The 14,999-nt window shown below is 42.5% G+C and overlaps 1 protein-coding gene across 1 annotated transcript; it reads right to left on the minus strand.

The window, feature by feature from the left end:
- slc1a3a (solute carrier family 1 member 3a) lies at positions 1–14,999 on the minus strand. The gene is made up of 10 exons (XM_084359027.1): positions 14,815–14,999; positions 14,044–14,374; positions 12,962–13,099; positions 6,314–6,518; positions 6,031–6,073; positions 4,918–5,186; positions 4,592–4,825; positions 4,173–4,367; positions 3,271–3,405; positions 1–1,929 (listed from the first exon to the last, which is right to left on the minus strand). The coding sequence occupies exons 2-10, from the start codon at positions 14,225–14,227 to the stop codon at positions 1,722–1,724; spliced, it is 1,611 nt and encodes a 536-aa protein (XP_084215153.1). The 5' UTR covers positions 14,228–14,374; positions 14,815–14,999; the 3' UTR covers positions 1–1,721.

Raw genomic sequence — 14,999 nt, forward strand, 5'->3', positions numbered from 1 at the left:
TTGATTTCATTTTTTTATTAAAAAAAGAATCCATGCAGGATAAAAGTACAACTATTTTGCAGTCGTGTCATTCGGATCACATGTGAATTCGTGGGAAAAACAGCCGTATCTAGAGAGACACCAGCAACTGTAAACAAAAGGAATCATTCCTTTTCCTCAAGTGTGTAAAGGAAAAACATTTGGTCCCTAAAATCAGCCAGTTTTGCGTTTTTTTTGTAAAAAGGAACGAGAGGGATTGTTAGTTTGGTCACAAGGTACGATAAGAGCACAGTTACAGCATCTTTACATATGCAATCCTCAGGTAACCCTTTACAAATTAAATCTACAATTAATGTACACGTTTATCTACAATTCTCTATACAAGCACAGTATATTCAGAAAAATCTTCTATACAGAGCAACTTCTATGTAAATGTTACACTTCTTATACATACTGAATTAAAACAAATACACAATTCAAGCTAGCTAAAACAAAAACATGGGGGGATTAAGTGAAATTCGTGACTTTAGACATGCATCCATATTAAATCAAATGAAATAAATGTCAGATTTTATCATCTAAAGACTATCTGAACAGAGAACAGACAAGACAAGACCAAAAAAATTTAAAATTATATTTCCCCGACTACCATTTTAGTAATTTAGTGTGAGAAAACTGACATTTAAATGTCTAAACCAATAAATGTTGAGCTCTATGTCAAAGTTAGAAGTAAGTCAGTACTATCTTCCTACTGAAAATGTGCTGAATTATTGTGCAGGTTAGCGGTATATTTGGGTTTGGGCGGGTATGATTGAATTAAGTTGTGCACAAATCTGGATAATATTTTTGGTCCTTGTTTTGGTTGTAATAAAATGGCTTAAAAATTCTGATTTAATGACAGTTTGGATTCTCAGCAGAACGACTTTACAGGTCGCTGAGTGTTTTGGTTCGTCAGTTTTTAATAATGATTGTGAAGAGGGCTGGACAGTAGCCGAGATGATCTGACAGCTTCTAATAATAGCACTTACCGGTTTAGACAGTTAGGTACCATGAGGTAAATGACATCACTCATTCATTCATAGCAAATAAAGCCACCGGTCTCTGTACAGAAGTTTGTAAATAGCCCCTTTTACCCCCAAAAGCAGTTGGCCTGGTCACCCCAGTGTATGTGCATGATATCCAACACCACTTTTCACTTCAGATAGAGTCTAACAACCATTTCACATACACTTTCCACACACAACACCACTCAAACAAAAGCAACAACTTTAAAGCCAAAGTCTGTAGAAGTGTGGGTTGTAATCCTGCTGCAGTGTTAAGACTCACAGCAATACTGACCTCTAGTGGGCGAGATTAGTCAACACAGTTCTGAGAGGAGTCGGATGTGGCACGCAGGCCGTGGACCACCAAAGCTACAGGAGTAGTTCATTCTTAATAGTAAACGGCTGCCACCCTATGGCAGATGCATGTAGTACTCTTGGGAAACGTCGCAGCACAAAACCTTAGAAAAACAATGCAACAATGAACCGTTTCAAGTGTGTCAGGAAAACCTCACACCTCGCACGTTAGTGGAACTCATCTTGGCTGAATTATTTTCTAGCTGTAGATAAAATTAATTTGAACCGTCCAACCTTGTGAGTGGAAGGTTGGCAAATTAAGAAAAGCTTCATCGAGAATGTGGTTCAGTACAGTGCAATGTTTTTTCTAAGACAATATGCGACCTCGTACAAAACTGTCGGCGCCTACATCTTGGTCTCGTTGTCGGGACGCCTTTCGTTCTCGTACTCGTTCTCCTGGCAGATGGGCTGGTACGGCTTCTTGTCCGCCTCCTCCACCACCGAGTTGCCGAACTCGGGGTCCTTTTTCTGCAACTCGTGACGTGACAGGTGTTCCACTATACCTGCGCCGATGGAGTCTCCGAGGACGTTGGTGGTGGTGCGCAATCGGTCCCTGAAGAAAGACAGAGAACAGGTGAGGACAGGAGGCAGGGGATGAAAATACAAGACAAAAAAAATACAAGACATGACAAGAAAAGACGAGATTAAACAAGACAAGGCAGGACTGAACAAGACAAAAGTAGACAAGAGAAGACAAAACAAGAGAGGTGAAGACAGACAAAACAAGAAAAAGGCTCAATGAAACAAGAGAAGCCAAAAGAAGACTAAACAAGAAAAGTTAAAGAAGACAAGTCAAAATAATACAACGCAAGAGAAGACAAAACAAGAGAGAAGACAAAAAAAGCAAAGATGAAACAAGAAAAGACAAAACAAAACCAGAAAAAGCTAGACAAAATAAGGGAAGGCAAGACTGAACAAGAGAAGAGTCAAAAAAAGAAGATGAAACAAGACAAGGGAAGACAAAACAACTGAAGAGAAGACAAAACAAAACTAGATATAAGCCAGACGAAACAAGACAAGAAAAGACAAAACAAGACAAGGCAAGATGAAATGAGACAAAACAGGACAAGTCAAAAATGAGATAAGAGAGGACACAACTAGACAAGAGAAGACAAAACAAGACCAGTCAAGATGAAACACGTTGAGACGAGACAAAACAAAATAAGACAAGGCAAGAGGAAACGAGACAAAACGAGACAAAACAAGACAAAACAAGACAAGTCAAAACTGAGACAAGAGAGGACACGACTAGACAAGAGAAGACAAAACAAGACCAGTCCAGACAAAACAAGATAAGAGAGGAACAAAACGAGAGAAGACAAAATGAGGAAACGGGAAGATAAGGAAAGATTAGACAACAGCAGAAAATACAAAATGTGACAAGACGAGATAAGACGAAACAAGAAAAAGCAGCCAAAAAACCCAAGATAAACTAAGACAACAGAAAGAAGTCAAGACAAGATAAATAAAGGCAAGATAAGATGAGACAAAACAAAAAGACAACACAAAACGAGACATTTCAAATTGAAAGATTGAAGATAATATCATTAAGATAAAAAAAAACCGGAGGCATTGTTTGAACCGCTCCAGCCAATCTTCAGACCGCATGAAACACAGCCAGCAGATTGGAGGAAGTGGGGCGTTGCACTGGGATTGACCGCCAACTGAATAAAAACCAGATGGATTGAGGGACGTGGAATGTGAGGGGAGTGTCTCTGGAAGCTGTCCTGTAATCCAGCCGAGAGTGCACGGCACACCGATCGGATCCCTTAAAACCCCCTAAAACCCTCCTGGCTGGACCTTGATTGAATTCACACTATATATTTCCTCACGTTTAAACCCTCTTCATTCCTTCTCAAAACCCAACCAAGGTTCTCATAAAGCCGATACTCACAGGAACCAATCAACTGCGATGATGAGGGTGATGTCATCGGTGGGCAGGCCTACAGATGTTAGCACTATCACCATGGTGACCAGTCCTGCCTGAGGGATTCCAGCTGCTCCGATACTCGCTGCTGTGGCTGTGATACTGATGGGAACAGTTGCAGACAAGAAGAAAAATGGAGAGAAATTTAAATTGTCTGGGAATCATTCATTGCAACGCGCTGCGACACACAAGTTCCTGTGTTTGCCCTTGGTAACAACCGCGAGGAGGGTCAATTAAATACATTCCCTTGCCTGAAATATTATCCAGCATCCATCTCCTGTCAGATTGTGAGGCTGGTGGTTAGAAAGTCATTAAAGCCTGTGTCACCTGTGGTTTTTGAGGCTTGGGTGTGCATCACTTGGGTTAGGTGGGAGGCTATTTCTTGCCATGATGAAATAGAAATTGTAACAGAAATATTCTCGTATACTTCCAAAACAAATTGAACTCTCAGAGAAGAATCAGATGCTTTTAGATCCATTTAAGGGTTTGGCAGATTGAATAAATGGCTCCTTACTAAAGAGAATATGTTACAAATGTAAAACAGGGAAAAAACAGCGTATAGAGACAGAATATTTTCACATCTAACCTCTTGAACTACGGGTTTATTTCAACCGAACCAGAGTTGGTTATTGTTGGAACAGTGGAAAGACTAACTAAGACGGTTTTGGTGAGTTTTATATTGTTTTTGTCAAGTTAGCATGAATTGCATTTTATGATTATCTGTGAGGTAAAATTGCTGTTTTTCTCAATGGAGTCTGGTGGCTTGAAGAGGGCAATAAACGCTGGTGCTCCAGATCTCGTCTACTGGCGTTGAATGTCGGACATAAAACCTTGAACAAAACAAGTGTAATGTACAGTACGTCACATACCTGATGGTGAGAATCTGTCCGAAGTTGAGGTCATAATCATTGACTTGAGCGATAAAGATGGCTGCGAGGGCTTCATACAGAGCTGTACCATCCATGTTTATGGTGGCGCCAACAGGAAGCACAAAGCGGGTCACGCGTTTGTCCACCTTGTTGTTTTCCTCCAGGCATTTAAAAGTGATGGGCAATGTGGCCGAACTGAGAGAGGACAGAGGGAGAGGGACATTGACGGAAAGAGGGGGAGTTAAAACAAAAACAGCATCAAACCAACGAAGGGTAAAATAAACCCAGTTTCATTTAAAGTACAGAAAATTGGTGAATTGCTTTAATCTCAAGCATCAAAGTGAGTATTGCATATGAGAGGACGACAATAACCTTGACTTTTCTTGTCAGTCTGTGAGATTTTGAGCCCAATCACATACCTGGAGGATGTTCCCAGGGCGGTGATGAGTGCCTGCAACAGTCCCCCTATGAAAACGAAGGGGTTCTTCCTTGTGACGAGGAAGTACAGTGTTGGCAGGACGACGATGGCGTGGATGAGCAGGCCACAAATTACTGTAATTGTGTACATCCCCAGCTGGCCGCCCATGGATGTGATGTCGTCCATTTCCACGATCTTACCAGCAATCAGGAACAGGATACCAATTGGTGCATACCTGAGGATTGATTGATTGTTATTGTGAATTTGTAATTGAAAGGTCCATCATGTCATCCTACATCCAATCAATCCATCCCGTCTGGTACTTACCACATGATGATGGCGACCAGCCTCATGATGGCCTCATTGAGGCTGTCGAAGAAGTCCTTGAGGGGTTGTCCCTGTTCCCTCATGCTCCCGATGATCAGACCAAAGCATATGGAGAACACCACCAGGCCAAGAGCATTGACTCCATTCACCGACCCTGGCACTGGGATCATCTCCTCCTGGGTTAACTCCCGGCTGTCGTTGAGCGTGAATATCGAGTCATTCACCGTCATCGTCACTTGGACTACTCTCTTGGCATACTGCGTCTTGAACTGGGTTTTTAAAAAAAGTAAAGAGGACAGGTTAAATAGTGGTTGATCCCTGGGGGAGGTAACATTTTACAAATACTTCTATTCAAGAATAACATGGCACATTTCTGTTCTTTGCAACAAAGCACAATGCAGTTATTTGTTTGTGCTTTCAAGTTCCCGTAAAACCATCCGGCACACAGAATCGTACAATCCCACCACCACCTCTGTCTGTGTGAAATGTCTTGGAATGAGGAAGTGAAAGTGGCACTGAGAGAGTGGCCTCGTACACAACTGGGCTGTGCCAAGTTAAGAACAACGGATCATTAGGTGCCCATGAAAAAAGTCCCGACCTTGTCTGTAATGATTACTGTAAAACCCTTCCTGCAATATTTATGTTGGATCTTTAAATTAATTAAATTGTAAAGTTGAAAAAAGTGTAAAAACTCTGTAAAAAAAATGCATTTCCCTTCCTAATCTGATGACGTTTCAGGTCTCTGGCCTTCTTCTGTTGATCTTGAAGAAGGCCTGAAACGTAATCTGTTTTCAAAGAGTACGCAACACTTCTCTCTACTTTCTAGTCTACATCCAGTAATCAGCACCTCATTACAGGGTGCTTAACCTTTCTTTTTTCTAAGTTTATCTCCAGTGTAACAGAGATCTCTCCTCTCTATTCCACAGGGATGACAATGTCAATACGCACATACAAAAGAAATAGAAACCCTGTACTGTGGAGGGCTTTGAACAATGCTATACATGCCCTCAGGTACTGATGAGGATATGCTGAAGTGAGACAATTAAGGAATAAAACATTTCATGCAACTGCACGACTAAGGCAATAAGAGGATGTGATGGGACTGAGAGTTACCTGTTTGGTGCAAGCCTCCACAAGGTTCGGAGGAAACATGTTTCTGGAAAACACAACAAAAGAGATTATGATTAGCAAATGTAATATTAATAATTAAAACTGTTTTATTTTGCTGATAAATGAAACAATAAAACACTACGTTTTTTAAAACGTAAGTTCACTCTGTAGGTAGAGTTTCACAGAGGCTCCTCAGGTCACGCTCAGGGTCAACTTTAGTAGCTCATAGGAGGGAAAGTAGTGGTAGCAGCTGGATCAAGCAGTTGATCAAGGTGTGCGTAGGTACCTGATGAGGTCCAGGAAGGCATCAGCGGGGCTGACCTGCTCTATCTTCTGCTGCTTGGTGAATTCATCCTTTGATCCTTTTCCAGGGTGAATAATGAGCACCATGACAATGCCTATGATCACAGCGATGACGGTAGTGGTGGTGTAGTAGACCACTGCCCTCAAACCCATTTTACCGGAAGCACGGCTGTCCAGAGCGGCCATACCTGAAAAGGACATGTCATGTGCATTAAAGCAACGTCATGTAGAAATTGGCATTTTGTGTGATTTGACACCATTCACCATATTACAAGACACTGTAACATTAAAATTATTTTGAAGCCGTATTTCAAGATATAAAAGTAATGTAAATAAAACATGTTTCTGTAAATGGAATGAATCATCTTCAGTCATGCAGCTCCATGACCTTCAGGTTTTGCACAGATCAGTGCTTGTCAATAACTTTTGTCCTCAGTTAGCCTGGGAAAATGTGCTGCAATTATCGGTGAAATACACCCATCTGGATTATCTGATGAACTATCACTGTGACTACAAAGAGCGGCAAGAAACACAATCTGACGCTGACCTTTCCTAGTGGAAAAACAACACCTACTGAGCAGCACCCAGGGGTGGATCTGCTGTGCGAAATCTGTTTACATGTTGTAGATTCATATACAGATAATGTATGGCTATGGGGGCAAAAGGTTTGGCACCGTTCTTTTATTTGGTCAGAAAACACGGCTGTGTGTTCCCATGTGTTACGTTAGTTTGTTGTGAACACACGCAGCAGACTGACATGTCAGTTACAGATTAACAGCCTGACCTGAAAAAATAAACACCAAATCGTGAACTGTATTCTGAGATCACAGCCGCATGTATGAGGCAAATCGAGCGAAGGCCAGTGCGCAGAAAGAAGCTGAGAAAATACAACACAGACTGATTGAGAGCAAACAGATAATGATCAAGTTACGAAGAGATACTTCGCTTCCTGCCGTCTGCTAAACCTGCTAAATGAGAAGTAGCTTTAGGAATTAATAATAAAGCACTGACGGGGGGGAAACTGCAGGAGCCTGGGGGCTAGGCCGTCGCCCACACGCTCTATAAACAGACTTTGTAGGGATAATGGTGGCAAAAAGAAATGCAGGCATTAGGGAACAGACAAGCTGCCTCGATGGGCATGACAGCGGCGGTGTATTTTCAAAGTGTCAGGTCCTATTATGGCTTTTATCTTCATTCAGAGCTGCACAAGGCAGAGCAGGCTTTGTGTGACGGGAGATCTATGTGTTGTACTGTGACACTTTGGTATACTAACGTGTGTGTGTGTGTGTGTGTACACTGCCCCTGCCTCGGCTCTCTCTGCCCCTCTTGTCTCAACATGCCTGGACTCGGCTTTTATCCACATTTTCTTTTTGATCCTCATCCTTGCCTCCCTCATTCTCTTCTCCCAAATTCTTCACCTTCTCTCTCAATCACCGCCTCTTGTTTCAGGGTGCCCCTCGGTACCCCCCCGACTTGCCCTTCCTCCTCCCTCTCCTCGCACTCCCCTTTTCTTGCCCACTGATCTTATTGCCGCAATCCTATTTCATTGCCACCCCTTTTCCTCCACCCCACCTCCTATTCCTTTTTTCTGACAGCCCTGGGAAAACTTGTTGACTTAGTCAGCCCCGCACGCACACAATGATCCCCGGCCTGTTGTCTGGGCAACACTGGACGCAGCCTCACCAATTCCATCCTTTCAAAGGATTGAAAGGACAAAGATTGAAGGAGAGCAGGGAGAATGACTTTCTTTCTCATATGGGGAATGTTCATCAAACACAAAAGTAGGCCTGCTTTAGGGGGGGAGAGTTGAAGCGCAGGACAAGTGCAAGAGGTCCGTCCAGAGGGCAATTAACATCCACTGACGCTTTGCCAAAGGTTGAGTCCGCAGCTCCAGTAAGACTTAGTAAGAAAACCTCTCCACATGTCACGCTCAATAGATCCTACAGAAAATTCATTGGTTTTAATAATTCGGCTCCATTCAGCCAAATGTGTCAATTTGTTGCTTTTCTTTGTCTTAAATGAAACAACCCTGAGTATTTTTGGATCAGGGAGCGCCGGTTAGACCAAAGATGCGACTGTAACGTCTCACCGCGGGCCCTTGGGAGGAATCAAGAAATGTCTGAAGTGAAAATAGTTACAGGCAGGCACATATACACAGGTTAAAAATCATATAAATCAGCGAAAAATAAAGTAAGGCTTGATTTTTTTTTAGTTTTTCTCGATTGCTAAGACACAGTAGTATTCAGATTGTCCCTATGCTGTCTTACTCATAGTGCAGACAGTGATAAGTAAAGGGATAAGTGTTACTAGTACCTGCTCATGCCAGACCTTATACTTGGTAACTTGATGCTTCTTTACACCACTCAACATCCTATGATTCCTCAAATTATTCGATTTTATACACATTTAAAATGAGGTTTGTCATGCCGCAAGTGCATTAAATCATAGTCAAGGATGCATTTTTGACTTAATGATGGGCCACAGGCCAAAAGCAAACACCTGTTATATCGTATTGTTAAACATCTGGCGGGCCGAATTGGGCCCCGCTTTGGGTAAACCCTCGTCTATAACTAGTTCAATAACAATGTGACTATTCATTTATTGGGACCAGTTCACTTTTACTTCACACTTTACTACCAGCTGCTTTCACTCTTTAACAAATGTCAGGGAAATTTTTAATCAATGAGTTGGCAGCAGATAACCTTTGCCCCCTCGCTTTTCTGGTGGTATTGTTGTTGGCGCTGCTGTCGCAAAAGAAAACTGGATTGTTTCTGTTTTTCTAAGAGTTGCAGATGACAACACCACAGGACAAAGCCTGAGTTTAATCAATCATTTGCTCTATAATAGGAATGAACTGCCATTTAACCTTCCTTTTCCTGGGTGACCGCGTTCCCGGTGGCTGACAAACTTGTATAGTGATAGAGAGGTTTATAGGGAACCTATGTTACGTTACATTTTGCAATCAACATTTACTTCATGGTGACATGTTAAAGTGGAAAACTTGTCCATTGCCAGTTTAAGAAACTCACAAAAAGTCTGTTCAGTTTTCGACTGTCAGCCTGTGTCTTTAGCATTTTTTTCCCCCTGTCTTTACTTCTTGTCCTGGTCTGCCCCTTGACTCCCTTCCCCTTCCACGTTTAAGCTCCCCTTCCAGCGAACTCTGCTGTAATCATCCTCCTTTTCCGCTTTCACTGCCCACATCCCCTCTCCCCTGTCCAGCCCCTTCTTGGCTCTATATGTACTCTGTGGTGGACCCTCAGCTCTTAATGAAATGCCTGAAGACAATGTGGATTTTGTGGCGAACACATGTTGAGTGGTTAGTTTGAAGTGTGTTTGGAGAAAGAAATGTGGTTATGGATGAAGATCACTCATTGAAACACATAAGCCATTTTTCTCAGTATCCCTGAGCCTTGGTTTTCTTTACTTTCCTACCTTCCAGGGACTCTCAAGACTCTGCTCAGACTTTCTGATTCCTAATTCAGCCTCGCTTTTAGGCAGGTACAATATTCAGGGGCAAGTCCCTTCCAACTGGGACAGCCCATTTCACATAAAGGCACAATTCATCGTAGGGAGCGTGACACTCAGTTTGCACAGGGGCCACGTGTTTGCAGAAAAGAAGTCACAGGAGCGCTGAGGTTTTTTTTCATCCTTTTAACGTAAAATATCTCAAAGTCGTGCTCCATGTCATGTATGTAAAGCAGCCACTGCTCTACAGATAAAGAGAAATAGAGCCTAGAGCGATTACATTTAGAGAAAGTTGATGCTGTGGGGATAGAAACACGGCTCACGTCTGTTAAAACACACTTCAAGATCAAGAGGAGGCGTCGTCCTCTAAACTAACCTGAGGGCCACTTGTATTACTTTTCAGCTGAGGCCTGAGTTTCAGCAGAAATCTGAAAAACTGCAAAAGCAAAAAGCCACCCAATCAAAACTGAGTCAAAATTTCCACCAACTGGGGATTTACAGCTGTGTTGCAGATGTTCAGCATATTGCTATATAACTATTAAAGCAAAAAGCAAAGCTATTAATCCATCTGTTAATCCATTAATTCTCCTGTTTTATTGTTTGGAAAGTCAAAATTCCTTGAGGAGAGTGAATCATAGCGTGGCAGCATGCGTGTGTATGTGTGCAGTTACATTTCACAGCCACAGTCATGAACTGCTGATGATCGCTCCATAAAAACTCTGGAATTTCAGTGTTGCAATAAGAGAAGATTAAAAAAAGGATGAAATAAGAATAATAACAGTAAAGCATTAAGGATGAAGATCTTGAGATTAACAGTACATCCTTTCGTGTCAATAAGGAAGTCCACCCGACTTTGCAACTGAGAGAACAATAACGGGTGTGACATTTTGTCAATACTGACACTCAGTAAACGCAGGTTTAACAGTGAAGAGGAGGCAGCAGTAACTCTAGAAAACCTGATTTCATTTTAAAACCAATTATGGCTCTGGCCAATGACTTGACAGATATCCAATTTAGTCTTATCTGCATTTTAAAATTGAAATCTACAACTGGTGTTTTCTAAATGTTTTGTCACCTGCATTTTGAACCTTGTTAGACATTGTCTAGTTAGTCGTTTTAGCTAACTCGTGGTCAACCCTCTCTTAACGTATTGTTGAGTGAGCTACCTAGCTAACGTCAAACAAACGTGCAGCGTTTGCATTGGCCCTGCCAGTGTTTTTCATGTCACCACATGAATGCACAGCGGTTAATCACCAGATGTAGCAGCAGAGTGATGAATCCTGCTGTCCGAACCTCTTTATGGAGTTCTCTGTCCTGATTGGATAAAGTGGGCAGGGATACCAGAAAATGTATTTTTTCTATTACTGCATGAGCAGAGGGGAGGAGAGACATGGGTTACTGACCAAACACTGTCTAACAGTGATATTTAATAATTATTTTCATCAAAAAATATAACTTTAAGCAGCTTTAAATGTAAGTTATGTTATTTTTGTGTCTAAATTTAGCTGCAAAACCAAATTACTATTCTGTGATAACAAAAGTGAGTGGCAGCAGTAGTGTAAAGAGTGTTAGTGTTAACTTGTCTAGGCTAATAACTTTATCTATCTGTTTACTTGGATAAGGCCACATAAACACACAGAAGAGACAGGAGCCGTGTGACAGAACAGCACTCTGTGTCGGCTTTCACATGTTGTAGCTGCGGTCATGTGACATGATGTCAGAGGATGCTGACGTTACGCCCCGCTGCAGGACAAAGCAGGTTATTATCGGACAACGTGTCTCTGTCGTCCCTTCAGGAGACTGGCTTCTGGAGCTTTCAATCACCGCTCGGAGAGGGGACATTTGGTCTCGGCATGTCCCGCCTACTTTTTGTCAATCAGTGCTGCTGACCCGTGTTGTTGGAAACTCGCATGTTCTGTCTATTCTTTCACTTCCACAACAAGAAGGGGCCCTGCTCAGTAACAGACCTGTAGGCATTTGGGAGAAAACGTCCCCGCGAGTCGGACCCAATTTATGAGCCATTATCAGCAGAGATGAATAAAATCACTTGGATAAGAAGATCTCAGCGTCATATGTTTGTGTTTTTCTGAAAAATAACCCAACTCCATGTGAGCCACAGCGGGTACAAGACATCCTGAAACTACAAACACACCAGTCCACAAATTCTGGATTGCTTATTCGATCAAAACACAATGACGCTGGGACTGATTTGCTCGCGTTGCATCAAGATCAAGACCCATTGCAACATGGGACAAGCATGTGATTGAGACCAGCACTGTATGCTCAAAACGTACCTCTCTTGTCTGTCTCTCCCTCTGTCGCTGATGAGGTCATCCCAACCCCCGTCCACCACTGGGCCCTAAACCAACAAACAGCGTCGGCTGAACAAACACATGGCTCGCTCTGCCACTCATGAGGTTCATGTTGATGAGCCGAGCCGCAGACCAACAAACAGCACCGTCACTGATATGAACTTTTTACACAGAGAACACATGCTGTCTGCAAAACATGTCGCTGAAGCCTGGGACTCTTTCCGTATAGTCTCCACTTCAGGCTAGTGGAGATACAATATGACGGTAGAAAGTGGAGTGCAGTGTTTTTGTCTGGAGGCTTTCTCTACAGTCTAACATAATGTGAAGACAGCTGTGGAGCCAGACATGCTGCAAATGTCCGTTTAAGAGATAATGTGAGGGGTTTTTTGTGATATTAGGAGATACAGCAGAGTGCTGAGTGTGATGATATACATTTTGAACAAAACAGTGTCACACAAGCTTGAACTCTGAGTGTCTGTGTGCTTATTTTAGATTTCTGAGGCACATTTGAACTAAAAATAGCCAATGATAGCTCACCGTGATGACTGCAGCCTTAAGGGAGTGCTGTGTGTAAGCCTTGGGTGTGTGAGATAATGTCACATCGTTAACATTACTGATGCAATGGGTAAAACATTTTCCTAAGATTTACAAATATGAGAAATATATATAGATTTTTTAATCAGTGACTAAAAATAACGTGAAAAAAGAAATACCATTGTGTCGAAATCTTGCTGCGTGACTGCAGAGAATAAAGAGTCACTAATTAAGTGAATAAAAGTCTGGTTTGGTGGGAGGTGCATCTGAAACCTCTCGCGTCCCGATGACATGCCGAAAATACGGACGGATGTTCGTACCTGTGATGAGGCTGGAAACCAGCAGGGGCAGCACGAGCATCTGCAGCATTCTCATCAGCAGTTCTCCAGGAAAAGAGAAGAACTTCACGTCACGGTAAGACATCTTGTACGGCCGCAGGGCGAAGCCCAGAATTATCCCTGCAGTGCGGAGCACATGTGGATGAAAGAAAAGTCAAAACTTTGTTAGAGTGTTTCACATTTTCAGTCCCAGATTTGTCACCTGTTAGTCAGATAAGTTAAAAGCTGATGTGTTTCAAACCCCCCCCCCCCCCCCAACAACAAGCTTAAACATCATCTTTTTATCACAATCTTCTACTTAGTAAGAAGATGAGTGGTGTTTACCTCTGTTTTCACAGACAAAACACAGTGGACTCATGCCTTTGACTGAATGATGCATTGGGCTTTACTGTTAAAGGTTTACGTCATGCGAACACATGATCGTTACTGGGAATGCTTTTTTCGTTCAATGACAAATGTTTGGGAGTAGGTGCAGTCTTCAGAATAACTACGATTGTGCAATTATGTTTTTTCAAACATGGTTTTCTGGTCAAAATGTGTGCAGAAGGTCTTTTCTTCAGTGTCAATTGTCCAGCAGACCCAGGTGGCTGACCCTGAAGAATGCCCTGAATTTAACAATCAATCAAATGTGTTTGTCATGGCACGGTGTAATTCTAGCAGGGCTGCAGATGTGCGGGAGGTGGGTGGGCCTGGCTTACTTCCTACTGAGCAAGAATCAAAGGTTAATGGCAACAAGTCAAGGGTCAGCTACAGGGTCAGATTTAGGCCAGTCTGCAGAGTTCATCTGAGTTCCCTCTGTTCTCTCATCCGGTGGGTTTGTATCAATTCTTTTCCTTCTTCCGACACGCTACAGGGGTGTTAGTCACACCATATTGATGGATTGTTGGGGTGACGCAGGAAATCTGGTGCCTTCTTCTTTACAAGATTGAATAGAGAGGGGGGGGTTGGGGATAGATGGAGAGGAACAAACAAAGCCTCTTCCAATAATCTCCAGTTTTAAATCAGCTAATCTGCCAATTGAGTTCAGTGTCTCAAGTGAAAAAAAAGTAAGTTTTCCCTCTTACCAATAATGACAGCAGCGATGGTAAAGAGCACAAAGGCATTTCTTATGAAGAATCCTTTAACGTCATCCTTGGAGATGTTCTCCACTCTCTTCATGGCCAGCAGCGACCGGGACTGGATCCTGGCTCGGATTTGGTTGAGGCCACTCCGGGACCTCTGCGGGTTCTCCCCGTTGCTCTGAGTCATGGCTGTTGTTGCAGACCTGTTATTTAGGTGCAGGAACTCAAACTCCTCTCAGCTGTGACGGGAACACCATAAAGGTGTTGCTGATTCACTTGTTACCTGTTGCTCCTCTTGATCTCTCTCACACTTTCTGCTTTGGTTACACGTGTCCTTAGGGGGAATAACATATTGCAAAGAGTTTAAACAGTTATTGTAAAAGGTAGACTCTGTCTTTACCATTGCAGAACAATGGCACATACACAGGGGATCAGATTGCTAATTCATTTTATTGTAACACCTGACAGATGTTGACCCTCAAATGTAAAACCTCTACAGTAATGACAGTCATGCAACTCCCTAAAAATGCATTATAAAAGCTAAACTTTCAACTTTTCTGTCACTGAAATGCTGCACCATGGATAAAGAACACATGTGTTGAAACCTGAACTCTGGAGGCATGCAGACTTCCTCTTACGCACACTCGAGTAACTAAAACACACGTGTACAGATACTGATTCACAAATCTCACACTCACACACATTTAGACATATACAAACACAGCTGCAGACATATTAAAAGGTAAAATACTGAGATAGAAGTTGTTTCTGTACCTTTAGACTTGAGCAATAACTTCCTCTGGAGCAATGTTTTTCCAGTTTTTCAGGGGTAAAGTTCTGGTTTAAAGCTCGATCAGTGTGAGAGGGACAGGGGAGCTCTTTGGCTGCGAGCTGGTCAGTCCGAGCAACCAGCAATGAGGAGAAAGAGGAGAGGAGAGAGGAGAGGGGAGGAGAAAGGG

This window comes from Pagrus pagrus (assembly GCF_965226575.1).
Source record: "Pagrus pagrus genome assembly, chromosome: 8".
NCBI lineage: Eukaryota > Metazoa > Chordata > Actinopteri > Spariformes > Sparidae > Pagrus > Pagrus pagrus.